Source organism: Colobus angolensis, unplaced genomic scaffold, assembly GCF_000951035.1.
Source record: "Colobus angolensis palliatus isolate OR3802 unplaced genomic scaffold, Cang.pa_1.0 Scaffold133, whole genome shotgun sequence".
NCBI lineage: Eukaryota > Metazoa > Chordata > Mammalia > Primates > Cercopithecidae > Colobus > Colobus angolensis.
The window spans coordinates 1433687-1448184 of NW_012114411.1; the positions used below are offsets into that span (position 1 = coordinate 1433687).

Here is a 14498-nt window from a genome sequence, read left to right on the forward strand (position 1 = left end):
GAACAAGCCCCAAGGCCAGGAACAGGGAGTCAGGATCAGTATAGAACAAGCCCCAAGGCCAGAAAAAGAGAGAGTCAGTATAGAACAAGCCCCAAGGCCAGAAACAGGGAGTTAGGATGAGTACAGAGTGAGTCCAAGCCCCCAGCATGGATAACTCTTGATGAAGAGTGCTTTAGAACCAAGAATGCAAGGTTGAATTGTAGTTTTCCTGTTTCACAGATGAGATGGGAAAATGCAATGAGCATGCTGACACCCTCCCCAAACCCTGGAGAAGGAATTAGGAGCAGGCCTGAAGCAGGATTTTCGGAGGGTTGGCCTCACCTCTGAGCTCCATGGCACTGTCAGCTCCAGGAAGGCCCAGGCTTCACCTTTGCAACCCCACAGCACCCAGCAAGGCCCTATACAGAGGCCAGAAATGTTGCCTTGAGGTGACTTGAGGTGACGTCACAGACTCCAGACCCCAAAATGAGTATTTCTTTTTACACCAGGCTGATCTGAGTTACAGTGCTTAGTACAGCACTGCCATAAAATAGCCATGTATTATGTGTTTGTTGAGTGACTGAGTTCCATCAGTAATCTCGCATCACACACACACACACACAGACACCCCTCTTCATTATGTTTTCATTTACATTCTTTAGATACTGTAGTGTCTTCATATTTCTTCTGTTGAGTGCAGAGACACATTCCTATAATCCCAGCATTTCGGGAGGCTGATGTGGGAGGATTGCTTGAGGCCAGGAGTTCAAGACCAGACTAGGCAATATCACGAGACTTCATCTCTTAAAAGAAACAAATTAGCTGGGCATGGTGGCATGCACCTGTGGTCCCAACTACTTAGGAGCCTGAGGTGGGAGATTTGCTTGAGCCCAGGAAGGAGGTCAAGACTACAGGGAGCCATGATTGTGCCACTGTACCCCAGCCTGGGCAACAGAGCAAGACCCTATCTTCCTTCCTTTAAAAAAAAAAAAAATGAGCAAATAAAATGGGTCATGTCTCTCTACTCAATTTTTATACTCACTGAAAGTTCAGGCCAAATAGCAGACCCCCAAAAACTGTCTTCAGTCTGAGGCATGTAAATTGTCAGGCTGTGTCTTTTCTTTGTCTTTCCGCAGCTCCTGAAGTCCTCGCCCAGAAACCTTACAGCAAAGCTGTTGACTGCTGGTCCATCGGGGTGATTGCCTATATCTTGTAAGTACCGCCTGCTGCCTTGGGTTCTTCCTCTACTGGCCATTTTTTGTTTGTCTGGCAAAATATACATGAAACAGAATTTACCATTTTTAAGGGTACAGTTCCGGGCCATGTTTAAGGGTACAGTTCAGTGGCATTAAGTCCATTCACAGTGTTGCACAACCAACATTGCTGTTCACTTCCAGAACTTTTCCGTCACCCCAAACTGAAACTGCACCCCTGACCTAAAAACTCCTTTTCCCTTCTCCCCTAGCCCCTGGGAACTTCTGCACTACTTTCTGTCTCTATGAACTCGACTCTTCTGGGGACCTCATATAAGTGGAATCACACAGTATCTGTCCTTTGATGTCAGGTGTATTTCACTTAGCAAAACATCTTTGAGGCCCATCCATAGTGTAGCGCGGGTCAGAATTTCCTTTCATTTTAAAAGCTGAGTGATATTCCGTTGTGTGGTTAGACCCTGCTTTGTTTATCCCCTTGGTCCATTGATAGACATTTGGGTTGTTTCCACCTTTTGGCGTCATGAATAATGCTGCTGTGAACACAGGTGTAGAAATATCTGTTTGAATCCCTGCTTTCACTTCCTTGGGGTTTCTGTCTAGAAGTGGAATTGCTGGGCCATGTGGTAGTTCTACATTGAATTTTTGAGGAGCCACCATACAGTTTTCTGTAGCAACAGCACCAGCAATTTACATTCCCAGCAGCAAACACAAGGGTTCCAGTTTTGCCACGTCTACACCAACGGTTGCCATTTTCCTTTTTTTCGGTAATAGCCCCCTAATGGGTGAAGTGGTGTCTCATGGGGGGTTTCAATTTGCATATTTCTAATAGCTAATTAAGCCTCTTTTCATGTGCCACTTTGGCTTTTTAGTGGACACAAACCACTATGGAAATAGTACGTCTCCCAAAGAAATCATGAGGAAAAAATTCAATGAAAATCTCAATTTAGCCTTTAGATTTTTCATTTCTTCTCAGACGTCTTGTCTCCATAACCCAATGCAATTCTAGGCCATAGGCTTATTGCAGTTATTTCAGGATCATCAGTTTTGTTTCTTATTTGTTTTATTTGTTTTGCTTAAGTCTACTGTAAAGTTATTTTTAAATTCCAATTTCTTTTAGAAGTTATACTTTCAAACACTTATTATGGAATATACTTTTAGGGTAGGCTTAGGCCAACTTGTTTCTGCAATTGCTAGGAAATGAATTTCCCCATTTCATCATCCCCAAGGAGGGAACATTTCCTTGCAGAAAGAGCCCCCTGCACACAATGAAAGATTGCAGGGGATGGTGATTGGAGAAAGTTCTGGCAGTGTGTGGCATCCTCTTCTCCTCCAGGAATGCTGGAAACATCCCTCCACCGCCACCACATTGGCTCTGGTGCAGAATCTGAGCAGCAGATGGCCTTTCTCCAGCATTCAAGTGGGCTGCGTTTGTAGCTTAGTGTGAGTTTAGGTAACAGTGCCTGTAGATTCTTGACATTATCACAGGAGAATTTCATCCAGTGTGATATACCTGGCCTAAAGGACTCTCCTTTATGGAAATTGGCAAAGGGCCAATTCATCTGAGCTTTAAAACTAACATATTGCACTTACAGAATGCTTTCCCTTTCAAAGGACATTATCACCTTTTGCAGTTTTATCCTTTTGAGGTGTGTTTCACACCCTTTTGAGAATCTAATGAAAGTTGTGGATCCTATCCCCTAATAAGATCACATGTGCATGCACACACACGTACACACCACACACACACACATAACACATGCACACACAAAACACAACACACGCATGCACACACATGCACACACACAACACACATGTGCGCACACACCATGCATACATTCTCACGCAACACAACACACACACAACACACACATGCACACACAAAACACACCACACACGCACACACACCATACACACACACTGCGCACATGCACAACACACACCACACACACAAACACACGCACACAACACACATGCATGTATGCACACACATGCACATGCATACACACATACACGCACAGACGCACATGCACACACACAACACACACACAGCACATGCACACAACACGCACACAACACACACACATGCACACAGCACATGCACACAACACACACACACACAACACACACAACACATGCGCGTGCACACAACACACACACACGCACACACACGTGTGCCCACACATGTGCACACACACACGCACCCACACACATGCACGCACATGCACACTCACAATTTTGCATACCATTTTCTCGGGGGATGTAGTCGTTGTCCTGGGTAAGCAGACACTGGAAAGGAGCCCCATGTTATTCACCCTGGCTGTCTAAGTCCTCAGTTAGAAATCTTATCAGAGGTCCTGCCTTACCCAGCTTGACTATGGAAGGCTTAAGGAAATAAATGCTAGGCCATTCTTCCAGCAAAGAACTGAAGCTAGTATCAGTCATCTAGAGAAAACTTCCCTGGGGCTGGGGAAAGTAGCCCTTTTTCTGACCTTCTGGTTATTTGTTCCTTTATGTCTATCTGAACGTTGAACCATGAGTGGTCTACATGAATGTCTGTGGACTCCCTTTGAGTTTGTTTGTATAATTATTTCCCTGAAGTCACAGCCGTGGGGGTGGGGCATTGGTACAGCTCTGGGAAGGCACATATTGACAGATATTGGCAGATGTTTCTTAGAATGACTGGGATACGCAATTTAAAACTAAGCAATGATGTCTTAGATCAGGCTGCTACAACAATATGCCACGTGGTTTAAACAACAGATATTTATTTCTCACAGTCTGGAGGCTGGAAGTCCAAGATCAAGGTATCAACCAATTCATTTCCTGGTGAGGACTCTTTTCCTTACTTGCAGACAGCCACCTTCTTGCTGTGGCCTCACATGCTGTAGAGAAAGTACAGAAGAGCAAGCTCTCTGGTATCTTTCCTAAACCAGTCACTGGCAAAGAAAACAGGATCATGATGGTTGGCCAAGTGGAGCAGTTGACAGTGGGGAGAAGCCTTGAGTGAAAGCAGCATTCTTCTAGGCAACTAACCACGTCTGCCATGGACCATAGGTAGGATGACGTTGGAAAGAGGGCCCACATGGCTAAAGATAGTATCAAGACAGGACATCAGAAGGTGACATGCAAGAAGTAACCTAGTGCCCGAACAAAGAGAGACTGGGTAAAAGTTTGGATTTTAACCCAAGGGCATTGGGAAGGGTTTTGAGCAGTGTTGTGATCCAGTCTGATTCACATTCAAGTATTATTCCAGCCACTCTGAAGAAAGCATTGGAAGGAAAATGTGGAAGGTGGAGATTGAGTGGGAAGCTCTGGGCAGAGGAGTGGTGAGAGGTGCTTCTCCTGGGGAGGCAGTGATTATGGAGAGAGTGGTGGAGAGATCTCAGATTTATTTTGGATGTGGAGGATGAAGGAGAGGGAGTCTTTAAGTCTCAATCCAAGGAGTTGGCTTAAATAACTGTGTTGATGGTTAAGAAAGAGAGGAATGGAAGAGGAGCCGATTTAGGAGGGTGGGTGAGATCAATAGTTTGGTTTTAGATACGTTAAGCTTGAGACCCTTGGGAGATACCCACTGAGTAGTGTATGCACGTGTGGTGTTCAGGAAAGGTCTGGGATAGAGATACTGGCACGCACTTCTGAGTATGATTTGACAAGTGATGCACCCAAACCCTTTTGATTTCCATATACATTGCAGTATTTGCCAGGGTTCAAGTGTAGTGTTAAGCAAACACATGCCATATTTCTTTGAGTATAAATTTGGTAAGTTTCCACTTGATGGTTTCCTGGTCACACTAGCTTTCCCGCAGAGACTCGTCCCAGGTCAATTTCATGACTGTGTCAGATTTCAAGATGGCAACCTAGGCTTCTGTTTTTCCAGGTGCCTTCCAGAGCTCTGTGAGTCCCAAGCAGAGAATTAATGGACTCTTGGCATCTCAGTTGTGTTCTGTAAGATGTTCAGACTCCTATGGGTGATAGGTCAGGTCCTGGGTATGATTGAGTACATAACATGGCTGCACTTGGAGAACCACCAGCCTCAGCTTTATTATCAGTAGATTAATCTCCTTACAAAGTCATCTTTTCTCACCATACAGATGGTTGGTACTCTGTTGAGAGGCATCGGGTCTGTATCATCTTTCCATGTTTCACCCTTTACACGGTGCCTGGAATAGAGAAGGCAATCAATAAATGCTGGTTGTTGACACTAAGAATGCTAAGTTTGAGGCTGGGGGTCTGATGTACAGGGAGGCCCATGCACAGCTATGGTAGGTCACAGAATGCAGTGGTCAGTGAGGACAGGGAAAAGCACCATCAAGGTGGGTCTAGACGGGGATAAGCAGAGAGATAAGAGCATCAGACAGGACGGGGAGGGAGGCAAGGACCAGAGCAAAGTGCTGCGGCCTGTGTGAGGGCTCATGAGGCTATCCTCTGACCATTCTGTAGCCTGAGTTTGTGTCGATGTCAGAGGTAGACACTGGATTTAAGCAGCGTTAGACATCAGAACTCATGTGTCTCATTCTCAGACTCTTTCTCCTTCCCGTGGGTCCACCATGCCTGGTCTCCCATTCCCATCTAAAGACTTATGCACCAGGCCACTGAGCGGTCCATGACCAACAGGCAGCATGCCAGGGAGGCCGCCTTCCCTGGGGAAGGCACGGAGCACCTCATTCTTCCCAGCTGCTGTAATGGAAAAGAGGTCAGCCCCTGCAGTGTTTTGGAGTGTAACACTCTTATTTTTGTTTGATAAACCTGTCACGCTGAGATATCAGACTGCAGCCAAAGTGGCCGTGACAGGCCACGGCACCAAGTTTTCTCCTCTTGCACGCTATGTAAACATTCCTCCTTTTGCTGGTGTGTGCACTTGATAAATTGGCCCTCTTTTGGTCTCCATTTATCTACTATTCATCATTTGGAAGGAGAAATATTTTTTCCTACCAAGAACACTCAGTTTAAAAAACCCATGTGATGGGTTCTTATCCTGCCAGGAATCTTGCTTTGGGGATTAGGACTTGCAAAAAAACATCTTTGCTCAAATAGCTTATGTTGCTGGGAAGGACTGAGGATGGCGTGGGTTGGGCTTTGTGATAAGCGTGTTGGTGTCCAGTGTGACCGGCTTGGCTCAGCCAAGATAGCATAAGGTCCAAGGCACAAATTTCCTCAATCAAGATGAACCTCAGCATCCACAGGTCAATCTTGATTTTGTGATAACATATAGCCCGCTTTTCTTCTCAGAACTTGAAGAATACTCATTTTTTAATGATTATTTAATGATCACTTGCCTAAATTATGCTCAAGGATGCTGCGTATTGTGAGGGGACACCGTGAATGTGGGCTGACAGCGGAGAAGGATCCTAAAGAGATTCCCACTCCCAAATTGGAACAGGCATTTCAGAGGCACAGGAGCAGGCTGGACAGGTGGGCTGAACTTGGCCATGGGTGGGGAGACTTCAGACCTCTCTGCCTAGAAGATACTCTAGGCAAAACCCTGATGGTACCCCGCTTTCTTTAGTGGGTACATTGCTCACTTTTTAAAATTTGCTCACATAAATATCGATTTGCCTGTGCATGCAGCTGAATTAGCTTTGGAAGAATGGAACAGAGAAGGCCTAGTCTGCATGCTTATATCCGTGTTCTGAAACAAAAGATGATCCTCGCCAAGGCAGTTCCCATCCCTTTGAGCAATTGACAGCTGACTCTTGATGGAATACATATGTTCCAAGGAGAACTTGAGCCCAAGCATCCCCTGAAGAGAATGCAACGTGGTCACCGAGCCCCAGCCCCAAGCCCTGGGGGGTCATGAGGAGTGCTGACTTTAGTAAGGACTGTTCACTGACACGGGCAGCAGGCAACAGTCACCTGGTTATATTCATGAGCTTTGTGAGGTGGGGCACGGTGCCTCATTCCGGCCACTGTGGGCCCACGGTCTGGATTTTGGCTTTAGAAATTTGGAAACTCAGTTTGATCTGTCTGTTCATCTTGTTCAGACATCTTTGTGAATTGATTCACAGTAACTAGACTCAGGAAAAATAAAAAAAGACTGGACTGTCCATTGACTAAATCATAATGCAGTTTGTGCTTCACAAGGTAATTGGATATGCGTGTCAACAAACAAACATGTTCTCTCCCCTATAGGAAATGCTCCATGAGAAATCAAATGAAAAGCAGAAGTTTTCTTTCTTTTGGAACAGGGTATCAGAGCAGTGGAGGCGGGTGGCCTTAGATATGTTCATGAAGCCTGTGCTGGTCTCCAGGCCACTTTCTCCACAGAAGGATGATTCCGCTGAGCAGCTCTTTCTATTGGCTGGTTAGCACAGCTGACCAGTTCCTGTTTTGTTTTTTTTTTTTCTTTTAGAGACAGGGTCTTGCTTTGTCACCCAGGCTGGAGTGCAGTGGCGCAATCATAGCTCACTGCAGCCGTGACCTCCTGGGCTCAAGTTGTCTTCCCACCTCAGCCTCCGAGAAGCTGGGACCATAGGAGTGTGCCATTATGCCCAGCTAATTAAAAACAAAACAAAACAGAGAGACAGGGTCTCACTATGTTGCCCAGGCTAGTCTTGAACTCCTGGCCTCAAGTAATCCTCCCAAAGTGCTGGCATTACAGGTATGAGCCACCGTGCCCAGCCCCTCCTGACCAGTTCTTCTGACCCCTCCTTTCTTCTGCTTTAAAGACCAGCCACCGGCCACCCACCCTTTCCCTTGATCACGCCCCCATCGTTGTTTGGTTTCAGCAGGCATTGATTGTTTGTTATGATTCCCAGTTGACTGATTTTAGTTCATGGATTGCATTTCGGTTTGGCTGCTTTCCAAGGGTTTTCAGAAAGGACCTCGTCTCCCCATCATGTTCTCTGCCAAGTATATCCTGGGGATGGCTACATGCCACCTGTGGGTTGTGAGTCCCTGCAGCTTTAGTTGGAGACAGAAGTTGGGCCGTCTTTCAGCTTTGTTAAGCTGAGGCAAGGGACTTGAGTCATTGTCTGTGACAATTGGTTTACTCTACCTCTAACCCCTCAAAATACTCTGGTGTCAAAGAGCAGGTGCAGGAGGCTCACAGCAGTGACGGGGGAAACTTCACAAGCAGTGCAGTTAAGGGAATCGGGCTTTTAGATGGTGAGGAGAGCAGCTCCCTGCCAGTGACCTCAGGCTGCGTGCAATGCACCAACTTCTGTGGTTTTGCCTTCAAAGGCCGTGAGGTAGAGAGGGCACCACAGAGCGAGGGGTCAGAAGGTCGTGACTCATGGCCATCACTTCTGTGCCCTGAATGGCGTGGCTTCACGCCAGATGGAGAAACATTTTACTTCCTGTGCTCTCTTGTTTTCCTCTTAGCCCCATCTCCTAGAAGCCGTCATTTACATAGCAGCTAAATGCTTTGGGATATTTAGCCTGAAGAATGGAAGGCAGGAGATTGACATCCATTCACTTAACTCACATTTATCGAGCCTAAAATGTGTCAGGCAGGGTGATGGGGATGCAGAGATGGATTTATCACCGGCCTGGCCTAGGAGGCACTTACTGTCTGCTGGAAGTGGCAGACAGTAAACAGATAAATTACAGTCTAGTCTTACCAGCTGTCTGAAATGGGAGGGAGGTGGTGGGCAGCTCCCAGAACAGAGCCGGGACTCTGCTCTGGCCTGAGGAAGCCTTCCCAGGACAGGTGACAGCGACCTGGGTTTGGAAAGATGGGTGAGAATCTGCCAGGAGAGAGGTAGTCCAGGCCGAGGGAAGGGCTCTGTCTTGAGTAGCTGCCTAGAGAGACTGATGGTTCTATCCTCTCGAGACCCAGTTATCTGAAAATAAAAAGTGCTGTTTGTGTATGAGAAAAGAGGTGCCATTCAATTAGACACATAGTGTTTAAAATAGAGTTTGAAGGAGTTGATCGAGCTTTGAAATTTTAATATCTCAAACTTGGGGATGGGGAAAATATAATCTCTGAATGATCAGGATTTTTCATTCCCCTAGCAGGACACTATGCACACAGATGAATCGGGGGCTCTTTATTATGGTTTTAAGTATGTGTTGCATTTGCACAGCAGCAGCACTCAGCAGGACAGGGACAGGGCATAAAGAACAAAGAACACGGTGAAGAGAACAAAGAACATGCACAGGGGGAAATGCCCAGCTCCACGGCGGGTGGCACCATAGCAAGCAGGTGGGTTCAGGCCCCATTCGTGACGAAGACAGCAGGAATGGAGGCCGGGAGGGGAGGGATTCCACCGCACACCAGTAAGTCAGGGAAAGCCTGGAGGACACGGGTGGGAGGATCCTTGGAAGAGTTGATCAGAAGCCCACGACTCAACGCAACACCATGTAATGTGGTGCACGGTGCCGCCTTCCTGCTTCTGGTCTCCTTGCCGTCCATGTTCCTAGGGCTTGTTTTCTAGTCCATCTCAGAAGTGCATTGTGAGGAGTCAGCGAAGAGGACACGCCGAAAGTGCAGTGCAAGGCCTCAGCCAGTGGGATGGAGGGAGCAAGACATTGCCCAGGTGCCATTGTCAGCCTGTGCAGATGCATAACTGCTTACCCATCCAAACTGGGAGGCGGGGAGGGAAAGAGGGAGAAAAAGAAGGAGAGAAGGAAGGAAGCCAGGGAGGGAGGAAGGAAGAGCCTAACCACCAAGGAAGCAAAGTCAAGCTGCAGAAATCAAACTTGGAAATCCTCCATGGGTTCCGCATCATTGGTTAGCACTTCGTGCTAATTGCCTCCAGATTGGATGTCTGCACTCTTCGTGCTTTGGTGTGAAATCCACCCCTCATGAGAACTAACTCATCTGCTTTGTCCCCGGTGTGCACTCAGTTTCACTGTTAGCATGAGCTGCGCTGAAAGTGGCTTTTTCCCAACTTCCTGCAGATGTGTTTTGCCCTTTAGGAGGAGGCTTGGTGCTCTGCACAAATGCCCTGGGCTTTCTTGAGGTGGTGTTCATTTGGCTAATGCAGGAATCAAAACGTGGATTTTGCTGCTTGCTAGTCATGCTTGGAGATGTATTTTGTTCTCCCTCTCCTCCTCCCCGCCAGCGTTCAATTTCAGTCGTGCATAAACTTTCTAAGGAATGGGTTTCCTTATCCTCTCCAGTATTCCCTTTCCTTTTTCCCCTAAATCTTTTCCTAATCTGCTTACTCCTTCTCAGTTTGCAAGGCATTATCTAAACCTCAGGGGGTGCAGCAGGCATTTATCCCCCTTGCGTTTTCATCACCAGTACTTTACTGAGTGGAGTCACCCCTCTGCATTGTTTAATATGTGAACCATTCCTAGTCTCCCCGGCCTGCTCTCTTATAAGTTTGCAAGGAGAAAGCTCTGGAAATGCACACAGTCAAATATACGGTTACTGAAATAACTGGATTACATTTTTATAACGATTCAGGTCTCATTGGCCATTAAATGCTATAAATCCAAATAATATGCTGAAACCTATTTTGATTACTAAGTCGGCCTTGCAAATAAGTACAAAAGATTTATCAGCTTTTAAAAGCTTTGCTTTATTTTATTATTTCTTAAAGTCTGTCATATTATACAGAGTAAGATTAATACAATTCATACAATTCAGATTTCTTCCTACAGACTGCATTCATTCATTCAATAAATATTTGTTAAATATTGACCGAGTGCCGAGGCAGAGGACAGACAGTGGCTACCCAGTGGTTGCTACATGTGGACACACTCTGATGTCCAAAGGAGCGATGCCCAGAGTGGATTGATTTTGCTTGTGTTTTTCAGACCCCTGTTGGACCTGGGTTGGCGTTGAAGCTTGCTTAGTGTGTAATATACCTGGGGATTTGTTGTTTCGGTCATTTTTATGGCAGCTTGGCCTCACTGTATAAAAAAAATTCCTTAACAAATACGCCTTTGAGCAAGCGTTCTCAGGAAAGCTGGAGCTGTTCTTAGAATTGAGGGTTCCTTGGCTAAGTGTTCAGAAATACTGGCACACAAAGATCAGACTTCTAAAGCAGGTCGAGTGCATTCTGTCATCATGTTCATAATACAGCGCTCAGAATAATGACCAGAGGCAGTGTCTCCCTCTGTCCCTTCCGTAACAGCTTAGAAGGTTCTGTCAGGGTGTACGGTTGTTAGTGGGTGGTTCTGAGATGTTGCCCAAAATTTTAAAATATGTTGCTTCGTTTTGATGGGTAGAGTGTGGGACATTGGGGTGAGTCCTCAGGGCTCATCTGCTCCTCTCTCCATCTCAACATTGCTCTTCCCGATGCTGTGCGGCTGCCCTTGCACTTCAGCGTCTTTCAGCTGGAGGAACCTGAGAAGGAGGAGATGGAGTTGGGATGAAAAGGAGAACAGGGGGATAAGGGTGTGGGAACCAGCATTTAATGATCACTGTGTCACTGGAACTTTCAGATGTTACATCTCTAGTATCGATCCATCCATCCATCCATCCATCCATCCATCCATATTTCTGTCTGTCTTTCTAGCTGTCTATCCATCCATCCATCCATCCCATCCATCCATCTATCCATCCATCCATCTCATCCATCCGTCCATTCATCTCATCCATCCATCCATCTCATCCATCTATCCATCCATCCATCCATCCATCCATCCTTCTCATCCATCTGTCCATTCATCTTTCTATCTGTCGTCTATCTGTCTATCCATTCATCCATCCATCCTTCCATCCATCCATCTTCTGTTTATCCATCCATCCACCCATCCATCCATTCATTCATCAATCCATTCATTCATCTTTCTATCTGTCATCTATCTGTCTATCCATTCATCCATCCTTCCATCTATCTATCCATCCATCTCATCTATCTTCCTATCTATATCTGTCTTCATTATCATTATCTATCATCTGTCTCTATCAATCTGTCATCTATCTATATCTATCCATCACCTGTCTGTATATTTGTGTGTTTTATGTATCATACATATTAGCATATGGAATACATGACATGTTCCAATATTTATATAAGGTGGGTGTTGTTATCCCCATTCACAGAATAAACTGGACTCAGTGAGGGTGACTTTTTTTCCTGGTGTCACTCACATAGTGTTCCTGATGGAGCCAGGCTCCACACCTGTGTCTCCTTTCCTCTGACTTGCTGGCTGAGGAAAACTTTCCACACAAGGAAAAAGTCGCTTCTATTGTCCTTCATGGCCTTTTCTCCCAGTTGGACTAAAACACAGAGTCCTGGGTTGCCATTAACTGATGATTATTCAGTTATCAGTGTGAACTGTTGCGTTCAAATATTTTTTCATAAAATATTTTAAAATAAGTCTCAGCACTTTCACACGTGTTTAGAAAATTCACTTATATCTGTTAACTTTATTTCCCAATTTCTCCCAGTCAGCAAAGCACTCCTGTGCCCTGGCCAGCCTCACGGAGCCCTGCAAGGTCTCGCCTTTCCTCGCCTGCAAAGGAACGCTTTGCTTTTGTATCCTCTTGCAGCTTTGCATGGGAGCGTAGCGCTGGAAAAAGGCTTCTCCGTCCTGTTGGGATTTGCTCAGTATAGACGCACCCTCATTTTTCTCCAGGCCCTCTCTTCACAGACAGGGCCATCATGATCCTGGCCATTCTCCTCCCATCTGTCTTCAGGAACACAGACTGGGTAGAACATTCCACATTGATTTTGGAACTGCAAGACCTCTGGGCTGTTCTTCATTTCTTTCTTTTTTTTTGAGGCACAGTCTTGCTCTGTCACCCAGGCTGGAGTGCAGTGGCACGATCTCAGTTCATTGCAACCTCTGCCTCCTGGGTTCAAGCAATTCTCCTGCCTCTCCTGAGTAGCTGGGATTACAGGTGCGCGCCACTATGCCTGGCTAATTTTTGTATTTTTAGTAGAGACGGGGTTTCACCATGTTGGCCAGGCCGGTCTTGAACTCCTGACCTCATGATCCATCCACCGCGACCTCCCAAAGTGCTGGGATTACAGGCATGAGCCACCGTGCCTGGCCTGTTCTTCATTTCTTTGGCAGGTCACATGACTTTGCCTCTGGCTCTGTTTCCAAAAGTATAGTATAGAGAAATCATGACAGTCTGACTGCAGAGGCAGGTTCTGAAAGAGAACATGCAGGTATGGTGTTTCCCCAGCTTTGCAGTAGTACATCTGGATGGAGGTCCCAAAGGTTAATATGACCTGTCTCTGGAGTTGCACAAATAGAGTAAAATTCTGTGCTGTCTCTTAGATGTAAGCAAGTGGTCTAATCTTTCATGCATTTACTTCCTCATCTGGAAATTGAAGATTGATAAAGTTAGCTTAGAACTGCATTAAATGAGACAATAATATATGTAAATTTCATAGCCCAGTGTCTGGCATGATGACAGCTCCGTACATGGTAGCTATGGTTATTAACGTTTACAGGGCACATTCTCTAGAAGTGGTTTCTCTACTGTAGAAAAGTAAACATTCCACTGTCCCATTTAAATAAGGCTGGACTGTGGAACCCTGAGGGGCAAGACCTGGGTCTGTCTTACTGTTCCATGATCCGCATTTCACACAACACCAGTGCTCTATCAGGATCTGTAGAATTGGCCAAGCATGGGTGTGGCTCACACCTGTAATCCCAGCACTTTGGGAGGCTGAGGTGGGCAGGTCACTTGAGGTCAGGAGTTCGAGACCAGCCTGGCCAACACAGTGAAACCCCAACTCTACTAAAAATATAAAAATTAGCCCAGCTAGTCAGGAGGCTGAGGCAGGAGAATCACTTGAACCTGGGAGGCGGAGGTTGCAGTGAGTCGAGATCACACCATTGCACTACAGCCTGGGCAACAGAGGGAGACTCCGTCTCAAAAAAAATAATTATATATGTATATACACAGATATATATATTATAGATAGATAGATAGATAGATAAATAAAATATTATCTGTAGAATTGACTTGAAGTAGCCTTTGTTTTTCTAGACCAGAGCTCTGGGCAGATACCCAGATCTCTTCTTCAGCTCCCTGGGATTCACTTTCCCTGTCTCCTAAACAAGGGGTTGGACCAGGTGATAGCTTCTGGCCCCCAGAATAAAATCTTTGACGCTGCGAGTCCCCCTACTGTGAAAAGTACTTCTTCAAACATACTTTCCAGCTTCTGGTTTGAGGACTCAGGCTGGGAGCAGGAGGCGCCCCCTGTCAGCTCTCTCATGGGATGGGCAGTTGCTGGTGGGAGGAGCTCCACATCAAGGAAGTCCCTGGAGGCAGTGGTTGAGGCCCTGGACCAGGGTGGGCCCAGGGCATGTCTGTTGAAGTTGCCTTGTGTTCATTCCAGTCTGCCTTGAGGGGTGTCATTTACAGTGGATGCCACTGGCCATCAGGAGGCTTTACTGCAAAAATAACTGAGAAAGTACTACACTTGGGAACATTTGGTTCGATTTTCA

At 46.1% G+C, this 14498-nt stretch overlaps 1 protein-coding gene across 1 annotated transcript in view; it reads left to right on the forward strand.

Annotated features, from left to right (window-relative positions):
- CAMK1D (calcium/calmodulin-dependent protein kinase ID) overlaps positions 1-14498 on the forward strand; it is a 293634-nt gene that overhangs the window by 252827 nt on the left and 26309 nt on the right. Inside the window, exon 6 of the mRNA XM_011934228.1 lies at positions 1116-1191. Coding sequence (XP_011789618.1) covers positions 1116-1191 — 76 coding nt within the window. The remainder of the gene's footprint in view (positions 1-1115; positions 1192-14498) is intronic.